At 34.0% G+C, this 17,900-nt stretch overlaps 1 protein-coding gene across 1 annotated transcript; it reads right to left on the bottom strand.

Annotated features, from left to right (window-relative positions):
- Positions 1–12,922: 12,922 nt before the first annotated feature.
- LOC105256158 (kynurenine/alpha-aminoadipate aminotransferase, mitochondrial) lies at positions 12,923–17,556 on the bottom strand. The gene is made up of 8 exons (XM_011265862.3): positions 17,170–17,556; positions 16,624–16,811; positions 16,068–16,238; positions 15,603–15,863; positions 14,727–14,906; positions 14,124–14,250; positions 13,513–13,718; positions 12,923–13,070 (listed from the first exon to the last, which is right to left on the bottom strand). The coding sequence occupies exons 1-8, from the start codon at positions 17,234–17,236 to the stop codon at positions 12,999–13,001; spliced, it is 1,272 nt and encodes a 423-aa protein (XP_011264164.1). The 5' UTR covers positions 17,237–17,556; the 3' UTR covers positions 12,923–12,998.
- Between the last annotated feature and the right edge of the window lie 344 nt (positions 17,557–17,900).

The raw sequence follows: 17,900 nt of genomic DNA, 5'->3' as shown, positions 1-17,900 counted from the left end.
ACTTAAAAGTTGATATATTTTACCAGAAATGTAGGTATATTTATATTTCATTTTATCTGAATATTCCTACATGTACTTTTTTTTATTATACATTTAGTTTTGAAAGCTACCGCTTAATCCACCTCGCAGAATTGGTCAGGAGAAACTTGTGCCGGGGACTCTTTGTGTGTATGTCCAAAGTTTAATTAGTTTTTAGAATGTATTGAGCACGAGGTGGTTAAGTTTAGTGCAAGTCGTAGTGGCGGGACAATTTTACCGAGAAGTTTTTCAATTTTCTCGGCTGAACTTAACCGGGAGAAGCTTGGGGACGACACTTTCCTCCTTATATTCCAGATTTGTTTATTGCTAAAAATGGGGAAGAAGGAGAAAGGGAATATATGAACACTGTTTGATAACATATTAATAATACGTATATTCCACGCGTGATTTTTCACACCATTGACACGAATGTGAAAAGTAATAAATCAAAGTAATAAATCTATATTACAGCTTATTCCAAAAATGTATAAAATTCGCGATGATAGCTACATGCGCGATTGCGATAACAATTTGATACAATATGAAAGCGTATTTTAACATTTCGGTTATTATACCTTTTATTTATCGGCATTTAAAAATTATTACATTTGTCGCCCTCTCCCCTCTTCCCAACCCACCCCCGATTCTCCACTCTATTCTTGTACTTCGCTCATGGAGCGCAATTGCACGATTGCTTCGTTACGGCTTGCAATTACTGAAACTGACAGGGTATTTAAAGAAAAGAATTTCCGTCTCTCGAGCGCCAATGATTTCTTAAGATAAAAATTTACAAGACCTCATTACAGCACAATGTCTCGCGAGCTACGCTTTTTATTTCCGTACTTTCTTTTCCTCCGTTTTCAGGTTTCGCTCCTCGAATCTCCCTCACCTGCAGTCCTCTAACCGTGCTGAGACTTTGTTAATGGAAATTGATTACCACAAGAAGGCGATATCTAAATCATGCTGTTCTCTCTTCTAGTCTGGCCAAAGTTTCTCTCCTTCCGTCCACCACTCTCACGCAACTTTCTATCGAGTATATTTTTACGTAGCCTTTTTCATCGCAATAAAAAGACGAGATATCAGGCTCATTAGGGATTTTTCAGAAAGAGGGAAGGTTAAAAATTAAACATTTATATGTGAATAAAAATATTTAAAATTACAATTAGTTTAAAAGGTAAAAAAAGACACATATTTCGTTCATCAAGCATACGATAATTTTAATACATCAAACGCGTAGAATCGCAAAGAAAAACGAGTATTAGATAGATGGAACGAAATTCGTGGTAATCTCTAAAGAGTCTTGCTGGGGTCAGTTCTTTTTCCTTCCGGATTAAAGCGAAACACATCAGTATGGGCGGAGGAGTCGATTTTAAACTTGTCGCAAGTGGATTTAGCACCTTTCGTGGACTACGCAGCCGCCGTTAACGGCAGCGTAGCAAGCGACGACATGCAGGACGTTATCCGCCAAGTCGGTATGCTTGATCCTTTTTCGCAGTGAGCTCTGGACTTACTGCTAAAACGTGGCAAGATTTACTCCGGAACTTAAGTCCCGGCTAAAGATTTATTACCGCCCTTTCATATCTTCAAACTCTTCTCTATCCCATCGCGCGCCGATGTAATGTTCTCTGCATTCTGATGTTCCCCTTTCGGCGTTTAAACGCCTTCTTGATCGAAAATATACAGTTGACTCTCGCACAGAGAGAAAGAAAGAGATTCCGGATTTATTGAATTTTTTAGAAACATTTCAAAAATATTTATCACGTTTTAATCAATTTTAATTTCGTAAAATTTATCAACGATTTTTTATTTAAGCTCGTTACTTTACAATATTCATTGTTAATACAGTTTTATTCATTCACAAGGGTCCTGTCAACTGTCGCGCTCCTCGTCAACGTTATATCTTCGCGTCAATGCTTTTGATCATACAAGATTTAACGATATCGCGTGAGACTCGAATGGCAATTTTTTTCCTAAAAATTTCATCGGCCAAATTCGAAGACGCGAGATACGAGAGAGAATCCTGGTTCTCTGCGATTATACGATCGGGAAAAAAATACATTCGCGCGCGCGCGCGATATATCCCGCGGTGTGTTTGGCTTTACTGGCACGTAAGTCACGCGTCAAGGGATGATTCCGTGTTGCGTGCGTTTCGGGGCAAACAATGGGCCGACCCCAGCCAGGGTGCGCCCCTGGCAAACACGGACCTGCCGCTAAACTTATGTCCGTGCCGTTAATGCGCTTTTGGCGCGCTTCGACGGGGCAACAGATTTACGACGACGCGGTGCGGTCAGTCATTCTAGTTAATTGGAGCTGCGGGCGTGAAATGCTCACAAAGTCAAGTCAGAGGAAGCGGTTATATCGGCCAGAACGATTCCGCCGAGGTTCGATTCACCGGGTTGCGCAGCGCACACGAGAAAGCCATTGATGGGATATTGGAATCATGGGCGCAGGATAAATTAGGGTGGCGATCGCGCCATCCTATTTACAAGTTTTAATCTCGCGATTTATCAACACGAGATGTTGCTGAGCTATTTCGTTTGATTCCCAACCATTCGATCTTGGAGTTATTTGTATTTTTTATTAATATTTTTTTCTTCATTTCCAGAGGACAAAATGAATTTGCAAGAGAGTTTCAAATAATATTTAACAGATATCATATGTATGTGAATCTGTAAAAACAAAATTTCTGAAAAATCCTTTTTTAAATTGTATACGAATAAACTTTAGACGTAATGAAAGCGTAATGAAACGTAATGAAACTTTAGACGTTATGTGTGATTTCAAAATATGGAGATGCTGGATAATTATTATAGTATATTCATCTTTCTCTCTCTCTCTCTCTCTCATGGAAAAGTTTATTAAATAAAGCCTATTTATTTTCGAACAGCATCTCGTAGATTACATTAGCAGACAAACATTTGTTTACAATGTTTCACTTGTACGAGCCTTGTATTGAAGAGTAGAGATTGTATCGCATACAAACACGCGAGAAAGTTTTATTTAGTTAATCAACTTTTGGTTGAATTAGATTTGCGTCGAACATTGAAACTAATACCTTAGGAGAGAGCACCTAAACCTAGAGAACATAAACATTACGAGATGCGAACTATAAGTACTTTACAACACTAACAATTTATATTACATTATCATATGTCTGTGTCAAAAGAGATAATTAAAGAGATGATTAGAGAATATAATTATCTCCAAGTATAAAATAACATATTTCGTATCAAATCTTTATTAAAATTTGTAATAGTACGTGTTAAATACCTTTTATGCATTCGATAAAGTGAGATTAGTATATCAAGATTGTGTGCACTTTAATTTTAAGTGAATTGAATTCACTTGCGGACAGTATTATATATTTTTGAAAATTATAAGCTCTTTTCGTAAAAATCCGCTTTATTTACAAATTGCTTTTCCAATAGATTCCTTTAACTCACAATCTTCAGTCTGATTTCGATGTGTGCGAGGTTAAGCATTGGGCAAGGTCGAATTCGCTACGTGCACCCTTGGTGTTATAGGGAGGCGAGCTACCCCATTGGATTAGGAGACCCCATAGAGGGAAAAATGTAATATAAAAGGCTTACCGGCTAAGCTGTTAATATGTTGTACGAGGACGTGTCCAAGAAGGAACTATGTATATATTACCACGCTGTTCAAACATATGTCGTTTATGATCGTGTTGATGCAGAGGATGGTTTGTGGCTAAGTCAAATCTTATTTGATTTAAAATGTTCCCTGGTGTCTTCCTGATTTTCCATTAATAGGCACGACTTGATGCATTCTGCAAACATAAAATTTTACAAATATTATTATAAATTGTGAAATCAATAGAAAACATAAAATAACTGAGTAAAATATTATTATAAAAGAGAATTTAATAATTCTTTTTTATTATGATTATAATTTATACATAATTTTTATATTATTATAATAGAAATAACGAGGATAAAAATTTAAAAAATATAAAAATCGCAGGGTATTAATATCTACTTGTACATGTAAAGACTTTAACATGTAAAGACTTTACAGCAACGTATTTCTTTATCAGATATTTAATAAATTTATAATTAATAAATACATCATGAGAGAATAAAATCAACAATTTAATCAACAATCATAAAATCATGTATTTATCTTAATACGAAAAGATAATTAGCCATAAAAAAACAACATGACAGAAATTTAACACGATTCTCCGTAAGAAAGATGCGACAAATAAAACTGACTGCATTAGATTATATTATTTTGCGTTGCATCTGTAACAAATGTAGATCATTTAATCGATAGATCTTGCCTTTTCTAAAAAAAAAATCTATAAGAATTTCTGTTAATATGCATTATTAAATCTTTTGCAATTCTAATTGTAGAGAAGGAAAAACAAAAGGAACTCTAATTGATAATTCTGAACGTGTTATGTATGCATGAAACTTTCGCGGAAGTATTAACACTTTAGTCATAAAATTCTAATATATTTCTTACTTCATAAAATTATAATTGTTCATTCTATAATAGTCGATTTTAGTAGCAATTAGTCATTTAACAATTAAATTCCATTTCTGATTTCTACAAAAAGATAATCAATAAAACCACGATTAAAATAAATCGACATTGGTGCAATCACAATCATAATAGATAGTTCACATGTTTAATATAAAACGGGCAAAGTGAGAACACTGTACTTGTTGCACAGCTTATAAATTCCGCCACCATGTTTTCACAATCAAGCTACTAATTTAATTATCCCATTAATCAACTTTGCATAATTGGCTGACCCTATTTCGGATTATTACTAGGTGCTCGACGGCACGGTGTCTAAACGAGATAAGGAAACAATGTATTTATCAGATATATCGATGATACTTGTGCGCCCATCCTGTCGGCTACAATTTCATTGATCGTTTTACGATCATATGAAAGATGTATATCGCGCATCCGTCGTGAATAAAACAGGCATCGTAAATAGAGTCGTAGCGCCGACAACACTTAATATATTTGCGTTTGTATTAAGCTCCTGCCCACGGAGAGAGAACGGCTGTAAGCCTTCCGAAGAGCAGAGAGAGGACGAGCAACGGGACCGACGGCGTTCACGTGGCGACACGTGCCCGAAAAATTAATTGAAACATGAAATTTATTTGGCGCTCGCAAGTCCGAATCGATCAACGTCTTCGAGTCGATGAAAATTTCACGTAAATCGATGCTGAAACGTTTGATGCCAATGTCATATTTAAAAAACTGTATACAATTTACATAAACGTTATACATAAAAGGATATAATGATTATAAAAATAAAATGTCTTTCGATCATTTTAACAAATGTCAAAATTTAGCATTAGTTTGCGGAAAAAATAATACCGGTGAATAGTTAAATTAATCAGATCTCATGGAAATTAAATTCTGTCTACGTGATTTGATATTTTTGGTGAGAGTTTATATAGACTAAAATATAAAGTAATATCAATCAGAGAAAATATGATGTTAAAAGATTACTCAATAATACATTAACAATCATTATTTTTTGATGACTAAGAAATTAAATGTCAAAAATAAATCGATGTGATTTAAATCTCTATCACTCAATATATGAATGCACGAATACTATTTCTTGATGATTATATAGCAATAGCAAATTTAAAATCGTGTTTTATTTTAGAAATATTGTAATCACATATATTCATTGTCACAGCTGTTTTTTAATTTATTTATTGTGTATATATTTTAACAAAATATATACTTTTCCCAGAGAGATGACAAGTAATATTGTAACAAATATACAGTATAAAAATACAAATCGTCTAAAATTGAGCTTTAATTATTAAGAATTGCATCATTCTACAATTACTCTATTTTGGAAAATATATTAATAAAAGAATAATGATATTAAAATTGAGATAATTTGTAGGCACCATATGTCATATCTAGTATAGATTTAAACATAAAATCGTAATAAAAATTTAAAATAATAATATATATAAATATATAATATAATATTTATTTTTAATTTTTATTTTTAATAATTATTTTTAAAATAATATAAAACATTGATAAAAATGTTGAGTATTCTATAATCTTATATTCTCATTTATACAAACAAAATTACATTTGATTGACACAAAATATATGCAACGCACAAAGAATAATTTGTCTGATTATATTATATGTCTAGGAAAAAATTACAAATTCAATAATTCCGCAGATCATTAAATATTAAATACAAATATAGAGGGTATCGTTACGTAACATTCACAGTTTCTTTTCCGAAATTTAAAAAAAAATCGCAGAGTGAGATTGGTCGTTGGGGGAGGGAAAAGAGTCGCTACATCTCGATGCGCGCGATTAATCGCTCCCCGATGCACTGTCATTTCGATTTTGATCGGGAGCGAGCGACAGGACGTTATACGAGGCCGCTCGATATAGGTAGCAATCCGGCAGTCTGCAGTTAATTTAGAGGCCATTTCCTCTGTAAATAGCCAATAAAAGCACGCCGTGCGCGCTCGCACGTTCACGCAACATCGAGAGAAGGATGGGTCGAGGAGGGCCAACGTGGGCGGCCGACATAGGAAGGGACCAGAAGGAGAGCGAGGGGCACAAAACGTGGGGGACGGGATGCGAGAGACGGGACGCAATATTATAAAATTTAATGTCTTGGTTTACGGGCCGCGGAGCTGGCTATAACCTCGCCCCGATATTTACTGGGCAATCGCGGGGCTATATTGCGCCCTTTTCCTCCCTCTCTGTCTTGAGCGTCCTTTCCATCCCCCTGTTAACGTTTCTTCTTCCGTCGGCATCCCGAGTTCAAATTTTTCGATTGCTTTTCGATCGATTTTCGGTCCGAAAGGGTCCCATCTTTCGTCATGTGATCGATTTTTACGAGAGAGGTGTAACATCGAATAAAAAATTTTTTAATAATTTTTAAGTAAAAAGGAAATTATATATATAATTATAAATTATAAATTAAATATATAATTATATATATGATAAAATTAAAATTATTATAAATTAATATAAAAATTAATAAAAATTATTAATTAATTAATTAAGCGAATATAATTATGCATATATATATATATATATATATATATATATTTAATTTGCAAATATATTATTAATATACAAATATTATATTAATAATATAATGTAATATTGATAATTATTAATTTTAATTTGTTATTAAAAGGCTTTTGAAAAATAAAAGCTACCCGCGAATGCACGAAAAATTTACTCCGATAATGGACATTATACATAGATAACAAATGCTACGATTAGAAATAGCTAATTTGGCAGAAATGTATCTAATTTGTACAGAATTCATTGAACCTTGTGTAACTAGTTCATTTATAGCCGAATCAATTACTCGGTGTCAAGCTGACAGGCTTGATTCCTTAGTTATTAGTCATTATTAAGTATGTATAAAATGTTGATGCCCCTATAAGGAAGGATACCGCGCTTGTAAAGAGACATCACAATTCGCGGATGCAAATTGATCATGAAAATATATCTGCTTCTTTCCGTAGTAAAATTTATAGCTCTCCACTCACAGCAGCAGTTCATCTTTTCTATTTACGCGTTCTCCGCGACAACCTATCCTCCCTCCGACTCTCTTCCCTCCCCTTTTATTATTTGTTTCCCAGGGTCGATGCCCAAAAGAATCGGCGATACCGTCATCGCGATATTATGTACCGCGCTTTAAATATATATTAATCGTTCCCAATCGTTTTATTTATAACGATGAAAAGCGGCGTCGCATTTTACGTATCTCTCGCAGGACCTCTCCGATGACGACTAATCTCCCGCGGGTCAACGAACCCGCGAATCGACCTAAAACGGTATCTTCGCGAAAGTAAAAAAATCTCCGAGTGACGTGGTTTCGCGGCGATGTAATGAAACGCAATCGATTTCAAGCGGTTTCAATGTTTTATGCACTCGCCGCGCTGCAGTTTTTTTTTATTTATCGGTTCGGTGAATAAGTGAAAAGCCGTGTGACTTCACCTCTCTGTTACCGGCTAAAATCCGTGGTATTTTTTCTTTTTTTTATCTTTTTAAAGCATGAGATATAAACCTATCAACTCACACATTAGGATATATATTTCGCGACAAGGAAAAATGAAACTTTAAGACAAACTGAGTTTTTCGATGTTAATCAGTAGTATAAGTCAACGATAATAAAATTCGATGTGTATCAGTTTTCCCCGTGATATTTAATATGATAATCAAATCGATATTTTAAATTTGACTCTAAGAATTAAAATTATAATATAATTAATATAAAAAATGACCTGTATGTGTGTAGGTCTTGTTGTATCAGATTTTTTTGATTTCTCAAAATATGCAATATTACATATTCATTCTGTCCAACAATGCGTTTTTTTTTACATAACAAATATATATATTCTGAAGAATTGCTTCATCACAACTTTTATACTTTGATATTTTCATTATAATATGCAAATATAATGACATTGTCATGAGATAGCTTGATAAATATTTTACATTTCCGTTCACAGTTGTTGTAACGTTCCCATGCAAGAGAATTATATAATAAAATTGTCATAAAGGCAACTCGTTCTCCAAGATCTTTGACATCTGACAGTGAATAAACTCTAATTTATTTTATATCATGATATATATTTATTACCTCGATTCAATAAATTTATGAATGCAGCATCAGCAAAAGTGAAGAAAAACCTCGAAAACGATCAATTATATGGAAATCTTTTGCACCCGATAATTTTATACATACGTAGCATTATTTTTCAATCTTTTGACACAATACAAATCGCTCGAAAACTAATTAATACAAGTATCATCCATTTATCTGAGACCAAGTTGACGCGAATGAATATATATATTATATGAATTTACAAACGACTTAATTTATTCTAATCAAAGTGTCATGCAATATCGATCTAGATAGATGAAAAAATCACTGCGCATGCAAGGATCGGCGCAGACGCCGACATTGTCGTACATCGGCTGCGATTTAAAAACAGGATGCCCGTACATAAACCGAGAAAGAGACAAACAAACGAGGCTCACATATAGCACGCATTCGCCCTTTCCCGGCCGACGACGTTAGGAAAACGAACGACGCTGGCGGACAAGAGATAGCGGCTCTAGGTAGGTAGGGAGGTACCTACCACCCTTCGTTGTTTCTCGGGACAGTCCCGGGGTGTGGGTTATCCCTTTCCCGCGTTCGTAAAGCAGGAATTTTTACGCGTGATGTATAATGGTCGCAGCGCACTCGGCTCTCTCTCTCTCTCGCCAGTGGTCGACATCGTCAACGGAGGAGATGCCAGACGAGGACGATAAAAGCCATACGAGTTGTATCGATTGTTTTTATCCAAGTTAAAATAGTCGCTCCTATTTCCATCGAGAACATGTCTAACTAGAATAAAATATTCGGGGAATAATTGGAAAGCGCGCGATGAACCATTAACGAATGATCAAATTCGCGGATTCCGTTTCAGGTGTTTCACAAAATTCGATTAGATTAATCGCCGTCAATCGGCATCATCTGTCATTCGGATGTCTCATGATGCTTGCAAAGAACCATGTTTCGAATGATTAATGTAAGACTCGATATACTTGTTTCCCTTCTATTTCGAAATCTTAATCTCCTTCTCCTTCTCTCTCGTTTCAATTTTAAACACAGACGAATTCTCGAGACGTACTTAATGTTTGATTGTTTCTGCAACGTGATCGGGGGTGATGCCTCCGTGGAGGAAAAAAAGGAATATATTTGGCGTGACATAATTGCCCGTCCTTCTTCGACAAGGCCGGTCGTCGACGAACGGTCACGTCGAGGCCGGAAGACGAGAAAGAAGGAGAAATATCATCCAACGCGATATGTTTGCACCGTGGACGGTATATAGGGTAGCGCGCGGAAAGATCTATCTCTCTCAGATAGTCTGGGTTCTCTTTCCCTGTAGTACGAGGGGTGGGTGGCCTTCGCGCACTGAAATGGCAAAACAGAAGACACGGAGGCGCGGAAGCGGGCGGCGAGGGGGTTGGGGGGGAGGTTGGAGGCCGCCGAAGGTAGCGGCGGAGGAGAAGGGTGGCAACGCGGGGGGATAGAGGAGGAGGAGGAGGGCTGGCGAGGTAGCGACGTCACCACGGAAATCAAGAGTAATGCCAACACGAAACTGCACTACCCCTCGCGCACCCTTGCCGACCCCTCCTCGCATCCCGTCTTGCTCTCACACTCCCCTCCCCTTTCCCTCGCCCACGTCTCTGGCACGCCACCCCATCCGTTTCTCCCGGTTCTTTCACCGTCCCTTCGTTTCTCTCACCCCCGGTCTCCCTCTCCCCGGCTCTCTCTCACCCACGAGATCCCTGCCGTCGCGTCCCACGAGTCTGGTGCGCCTTCTCTCCTGCCTCCGCGAGTTACCTCACCGATCTCACCCACCCCCGGGGAATAACCCCCTCGTCGGCGGCTCCCGCGGTGAGCGCCGCGCTGCCGGTGAACCTCGGTGAGACGGAAACGATAGCGGCTCCCACGAGCACGAGCTGCGACTAAGGGCGCGCTGGATTCTGAGAATTCCCCGTCTTTATCCCTTTCGCCCTCTCCCTATTTTTCTTTCCCTCTTTCGCTCTCTGCCGCTTTTCCCGTGACTCCTACAGGCAAGATCCTGTGCTCCCTGCGTCCGCCAGCGGATAACATCTTTGTAAACGTTCGAAAGAAAATATTTACAATTCTTAAGAAGGTGTATTTGATTGATTAAATATGTTGAAATACTGAATTTAAATACTGAATTTTTTTAGCAGAGAAAATCAGCGATAGAGATCCTCCTGTGACTCTATTGTTTATTACTTTCATTTCCCAATCTTATATGTAAATTTAATATACATATGGAATTGTCGAATCCAAATATTTTTAAATATAATTTGCAATTAAATTATGAAAAATTAAAAATTTATTTTAATAGCAAGCATCTTAATCAACAGCTATTTTTGCTTAAAATTTCTGTATATGTATATATATATATATATATATATATATATATATATATATATAACTTTATATCAAGAGAATATAAAAATTTAATTTAATTTTAAAGACTAATTTTTTTTATTATAATATAATATTATTCGATAAAATATAAACTTAATCATCTCAATGAAAAGATGCTTGTATACATAATAAATAAGCTCGTTTTGATTTTGTTAATGAACAGAGATAGCACGTTGGACGATACGACTATGATTCGAAAAACGAGAATGCGGACTGATTTTTCCGTGAAATCCCTCTCACGAAAATGTGGCCATTTGTATGATCGGCTATATCCGTGCAGCTCCCCAGCAGCGCGCAAAACGTCTTTTAATATACACTATATCTTCGAGGGGCTCTCTATGTTTATCCTTACAGCTTTCTCTTCGTACAAGAAGACCGACATTTTGTATTTTGACGAGTTACTTCCCTCACGAATCTCATGATCGTTGGCTATTATTATTGCTATACATTTAGTTGATTCCATTAGAAATTAAATTATTGTTCACTTACGTCAAATTTTTAACAAAAGCTTGCAAGCACGTCTTATGAAATTGTCTAAAATTGTCTTTAACGAAAAATAACTACAAATTATATGTTTTAAACTTTATGTCATTTATATCCATCTGATGCAAACATTAAAAAAAAGAAAAAATATTCCTTGTAAATTATTTTTCCAATTATTATTACAATTATTTTTAGAGCTATTTATTTCTTTATATACTTAGTTCGCTTGTTGATTTTTAACTTATTATATATTCAAGTTTATATACCTTTAAGAAATATACACATATATGTCATACGTAAGACGCTTTTATGACACGAGTTGCACGCTATTATTTAAATTAATTAAATAAGCGAGATATATTATTCGAGCTAAAAGACCGAAAGGACTGAAGGATGCAAATGTATTTCGCATATTCTCGAAAGGTTTCTTTACATTATATTCATACATTTAAAGGAGAATGAGAGGAGCTGGAAGAGAGACCGGAATACTAAAGTAGGCAGACTGCAGAACGAATCTCGTCTGCTTATATTGCAACAGATTAAATTAATTCTGGTAAATTAATTGGTAGTTAAGATGTTTAGCGTTAAGTGAGAGTCTCCTTCTCTTTTCTACTTTTACTGCCTAGCTTTACTTACGCCTGTTTCTGTTCACACAATCTTCGCGTAATCACTTTCTCTCATTTTCGCCTTTCCTTTACAGTTTATTTTATTCCATATTTTTTATGTCTTTGCACGGGATTATAAAGTGACAGATAGTACGGAATCTAATTCTCTAAAATAAGAAAATCAAATTTTATTTTACCAGTAGAATCAGAAAATAAGATAGTGTCTCAAAATATTATTTTACAATTACCCACGATTATAATTATTAAACGACTTAATATTTTAAAGAGCAGACAATTTTTTTCTTAATAATTTGTTTCACGATCAATTAAGCACAGTCTTTATAATAAATACAAATTTTTATTTCTCATATTTCTTTCCAGATAAAATGAATAAAGGACAAGGAATAGGGTTACATAATTTCAGAATTATTTTCCCAAATAATTCTTTTTTTATTAATATATAATTAATTTATATAAATAATATTAACTTAACTTTTATATAAATAATATTAACTCTACTTTTAAATTTCAGCATTGTTAAACGCAATAACTGTTCTTAACGTTTTAAAATCTTTTAATATATAGTAGTTTGCTATATATTTTACTATGATAAATCTTATAATTAATATGCAATAGCTCTTTTGGCAATGCAATGTCCTCCGTTGACGAAAGTTACTACTATCTTCTAAAACCGTACATGATGTAGTTCATTGGATTCTATCGATGTTCGGTATGTTTCTTGCTAGCAATAGCTTGCTTAATCGATAACATACCTTTCCACACCGTCCATGCTTTCTGATTCATGACTTTGTTTTACCGACTATAGAGACAGCAATTTTCGATTCTGTCTGCAGTTACGTTTAAAAGTATTCGTATTATCACGTATTAACATTTTGTAAATAATTTTCGGTTAACTCTGCTCGGATCAACAGCGCCAATCGTTTCAATGCCTGAAAATATACATATAGATATGAATATTACAGTTAATTTTAATATATTGACAAAATTATTTCAATAAAATATTTTATATAAATTTATTCACTGCAAATAGAAATAAATGCTTTATATTTATGAAAGAAAAATAGATCAATAAAATAAGAAAAATAGTAAAATAATTTTTAAATTGTCCATAAATTTAATGACGTGAAAATGTGTAACTTTAATAGTTTTGACTTTTTATTTTGACTAATTAGTAATCATTAATTATACTTTAATTAAAGTATTCTTATTAAAGTACCTTACTATTGTTTAAGTACTATAAATTTTGTTAAAAGTATATACAAATCTTAGGCTTTGATACAATGTGCAATAAATTTTTTAAGAATTTTAAAATATATGCAAATTATTTTTTTTATATAAGTGAAATAAATATATAATATAAATTTAAAGTACCAAATCCATTTCTTCATAGGAAGCCTTGGCGAAACTTGCCCTGATAGCGTTACAAGGTTTCGAATCTTTCATAAATCCAGCTCCTGGTGCCATGATGACACCGTCTGTGATACCTCGCTGCATTATCATTTTCCATGTATTTTTGATTCCTCGTACTTTGATCCATAAGAAGAGTCCACCTTGTGGCACATTAAAGTCTGCCAAGCCTGTAAATTAGTCCATAACTTTTTATTTTTTCAATTATAATTAACACACGCATCCACACAATTATCTATATAAGATATTTCCGTACAAATATAGGCGTAAATTTTTATAACATGTGTGATAGCAAGTTAGTTAGTGCGACAGTAAAGTTTAAGCGGCTTGTGCAAAAGTATTATCTCATTGCTCCGAGTCTTATTCATTAATCGTCTTCACTTACTTTTACTTATGTATTTTTCATAACACATATAAAAAATCAAATACATTTTAAATTTTAATATGTTTAACTTTTAACACATTCTTCATTAGAAAAGAAAACAGGAATATATTTGCAATATAAATTTGAAATGACAGAAATTTTTGTATATAAAATAATAGTCAAATGTATATAAAACATCAGTTGTACCTACCGTTCAAATGTTTACGTGCCAGTATCGAAATAACGTCTCTTCGATTTTTGTAGAAGTACCTTAGACTCGCATAATGCTGCATCAGGCCATCGTATCCCCAGATTTTCAGTAGCTTGTACAGTATGACCTAAAGTCAAGACCTTTGTAACTTAATTTCGCGATAGTAAGCAATCAATGTTTATAATTGTGATAAGAACCGACACGCGCCACTGTCAGTTTGATTAAACGAGGCATACGCCGGCGTAGCACGATGTTTCATCATTCTGGATAATATTATTTACAGTTATGATATTTTTTTTACTTCAATATAATCTTCCCGGTTTTTTTTAAATTTTTACATTCAAGTACACAACATTCGCGCGACGTAATCATATCCATATATATTTCGCTGATACATGTGATTTATCATCAAGACGTCAAAGATTAATAAAATTGTAGCAAAATATGCGTTTACAGATTGTGGAATTAATAATTGATGAAACTAGTTTTATGCGAATAGCGCCAGAATTGTTTTTTATACGCATTATCGATGACAGGGAACATTTTTTGTAGCTCACGAAAGGGTGCATTTCTGCGAAGGGTAAGAAGGGTAGTTCTACCAACCTGGGATAAGGTAGGAGCATGAAGGTGACTGCTCTGCAGGTGAAGCTCCACACTGGCTATCAGCGGAGCTGTCGCGGTCATAAATCCTATTCTGAGACCGCTACTGATCACTTTCGAGAATGAATCCAATCTAATTACTCGACCTTCCGTATCGAGTGATAAGAACGATTTTGGTTCTTCCTGAAAGAGATGTAAATTTTTCTAAAAAATCATGCATTCATCATTTTTCGATCCTCATAGAGAGGATCTCCCCGATAATATCTACTACATAAAAAAGATATCCGATTTATATAAATTATTAAATTTTATATAAAATATATCATTACATATCATAAATTCAAATATTGATAGTAGTCTACGTCAATAATATAATATAATAATGTTAATGAAAGATATGTATAAAGCTATGATAAAAAATGTATCAGCCTTATGACACGTGAACTCATTAATATAATTATGCATTTATAACTCTATGATAAATTAGCTTCCCAGGTGGCACATATTCGTAACCGACTCTTAAAAACGTTTCTAATTGGTGAAAACGTCCACTTGAAAAACGTTAAGAGATAAGAAAAACGTTTAAAATACGTTTAAAACACGTTTTTTTTTTCTTTTACTCGTTAAACATTCATTTTCTCATGGAATTAATAAAAAGTAATGTATTCATACATACTTTCTGTGTTTTTTAAACGTTTTTTTTATCAGAAAAGAAACATATCTCTTAACATTTTTCAAATGGACATTTTAACTAATTAGAAACGTTTTCAAAAGTCGGTTATGAAATATTTCGAAGAAATGTGTAAAACGTTTTTGAAACGATATATGCTACCTGGGACGTTTGTCGATATTTTTCGCAAATGAAATTATTAGACTTACCTTATCATAATGCAGAAAATGATAAGGATCATCATCGATTATCAGAAAGTTGTATTCGCAGGCTATCTGGTAGATCTCTTTTCGTCGTTCCAAAGGTATAATGATGCCAGTAGGATTTGTGCCCGTAGGATTTATATACATTACTTTCGGCATTTTTGCACCAGAAATCTGGCGATTCTTTAGAGTTTCTCTAAATATTTCCGGTATGGGACCATGCTCATCTTGTGGGATCATTATAAACTCCGCTTTGTGAGGTGCTAGCTATGATTAAAATCGATAGCATTCGTAATAACGTCGAAATAATAAATATTACGATTTTTACACGTTGTTTTTTTTATAAAAAATTATTTATCCTGCAAATTATCATTTTTCGCAAAAATAAAAAAATTAAAATGAGGCATACACGCGCGAGATTCTCTATCTCTCTTCTTCTAATAAAAATATATATTTATGTATGCAACTAACCACAATTTCGACGCCAGGATAGAAGAGATCGGGGACTAAAATCGGATCACCAGTACCGATTATAGCCTCTAGAGCCTTGCTAAGCCCGTCCTGAGACCCCGAAACGACGACTATGTCGCGACTCTCCCATAAGGGTGGCGCGTGTGCCCTTCTCTGGAATTCCCTCAGGGCCTAAAATCAATTTGACGTCCGACGTTGTTAGACACATTGTAGCGTCAATTCCCTTATCTCGAAAACGTAAAATTCTGGCTAACGACACGATTTATTACACATAAGACATCAAACCCACACGACACACGTACGCGTGATATAATCAAAACGGCAACTTAATTAATTATTATCGCATTTTTTTAATACTTATGCTTTTATTTTTTATTATTTTTACCGTCATCTGTTTCTCTTTATTTTTCTTCTTAATCAGATTAAATATTATTTAAAAAAATGTGCATTATGGAAGTCTTACATTGTTTTTTATTCTAAAAAATATTCTTTAAGAGATATTTTAATGAAAAAAACATTGAAAGAAAGAGAAAGAAATATTGAAATTATTTTCTACCTGTAGAAGAGGAGGGTAGCCTTGCGTGGGTATATATTGAAGAGCAGCGCCTAATTCGCTTTTCTCAAGAACGAAGGATGAACCGTCGTAGAGTTTAACCGAGATTTCCGTGAATGGAAATGTTTCTTCATTGGGCATTCCCTCTGCCAAGGAAATGGTAGTTTTTGGCGCGGAATACGCTATTTTAGCTAAAACAAATAATTCTCGTTGTCAAACATTTCACAAACAAGATTTTAATTGATTAGAAGAATAATCTGAATAATATTTGTTAGTCAAGTCAAGATATTCCATCAGTGCGAAATATTTATAAACAATTTTATAATTGCACACAAATAAGTTTATTAATTTTGTATAATCTTTTGTATAATCTTTCTTTATAGATATTTTATTATTTCTAATTTTTCCAGATATCAAGAGTAATTAATCCATCGCTGATTAAATATAAATGAAAATAGAATTATCTGTTAGATTTCTTTATATTATTCTTTATATTCATCATTAATATCACGATTAAATTATAATAATAAAAAGTGCTTTTTCTCTTACTTAGCTCCCGTGTTTGGGCAGGTCGTCTGCGTTTGGAGACTTCCGTCTTGAAATAAGAATAATCCATTTTTCTATTAGAGGTTTTACTCTTCAACAGGTTTGTGCAACTTCTGGTTTGATCAGTTGTCGATTATCACGCGCACGAATTCGTATACGTCGCTCTTTGAGAATCCTTTTTGGTGTACAATTACAATTAACTATCGTCAATTGATCGATGATAATTGATTTCAATTATAATAATCCGAAAAATTGATTACAATAATCAAAATATAGATACTTTATACAAGTATGCAGCTTCTTTCAATGTACTGTTATGTACAAAAGCCAAATGAGTTAAAAGTGCACAGAGTTGCTTTCAAAGTGAATGCTTCTGCTATCCCAATCAACACTGACGGCGCTCTTGGCAAAGCCCGCTTTTATATTTTGTGATAACACATTGGTTGCGTCAGATAACATTATATATTCAAAAAGAAATACAATTTATGTGTAGCAAGAAATAACTAATATATTATTTACCGTTTACAATCTATTTGTTATGAATGAACTATTTCTTTCTAGGAATTATATATACTAATTCTTATTGATATATAAACATAATAAACTCCTTTAGATAATGTAGAAGTTCACTAATCAATATGATAAGATTTCTCACACAATCGTATCCAGATGATACTAAAAGGCCAAAAGACATCTTAAAATATATATATATATATATATATATATATATATAT

Source organism: Camponotus floridanus, unplaced genomic scaffold (genome assembly GCF_003227725.1).
Source record: "Camponotus floridanus strain SB8 unplaced genomic scaffold, Cflo_v7.5 scaffold87, whole genome shotgun sequence".
NCBI classification, from domain to species: Eukaryota; Metazoa; Arthropoda; class Insecta; order Hymenoptera; family Formicidae; genus Camponotus; species Camponotus floridanus.
The sequence above is the reverse complement of the archived record's forward strand: the minus strand, read 5'-3'. Positions and strand labels throughout refer to the sequence as shown.

What these genes read in the sequence shown, in the direction of transcription:
- LOC105256158 (XM_011265862.3), bottom strand. Translation starts at nt 17,236, where the DNA reads ATGGATTATTCTTATTTCAAGACGGAAGTCTCCAAACGCAGACGACCT. An exon ending in ATCCTGGCGTCGAAATTGTG is followed by an intron (nt 15,864 to 16,067) that starts GTTAGTTGCATA and finishes TTTTAATCATAG; the next exon opens with CTAGCACCTCACAAAGCGGA. An exon ending in GGCACGTAAACATTTGAACG is followed by an intron (nt 13,719 to 14,123) that starts GTAGGTACAACT and finishes ACTAATTTACAG; the next exon opens with GCTTGGCAGACTTTAATGTG.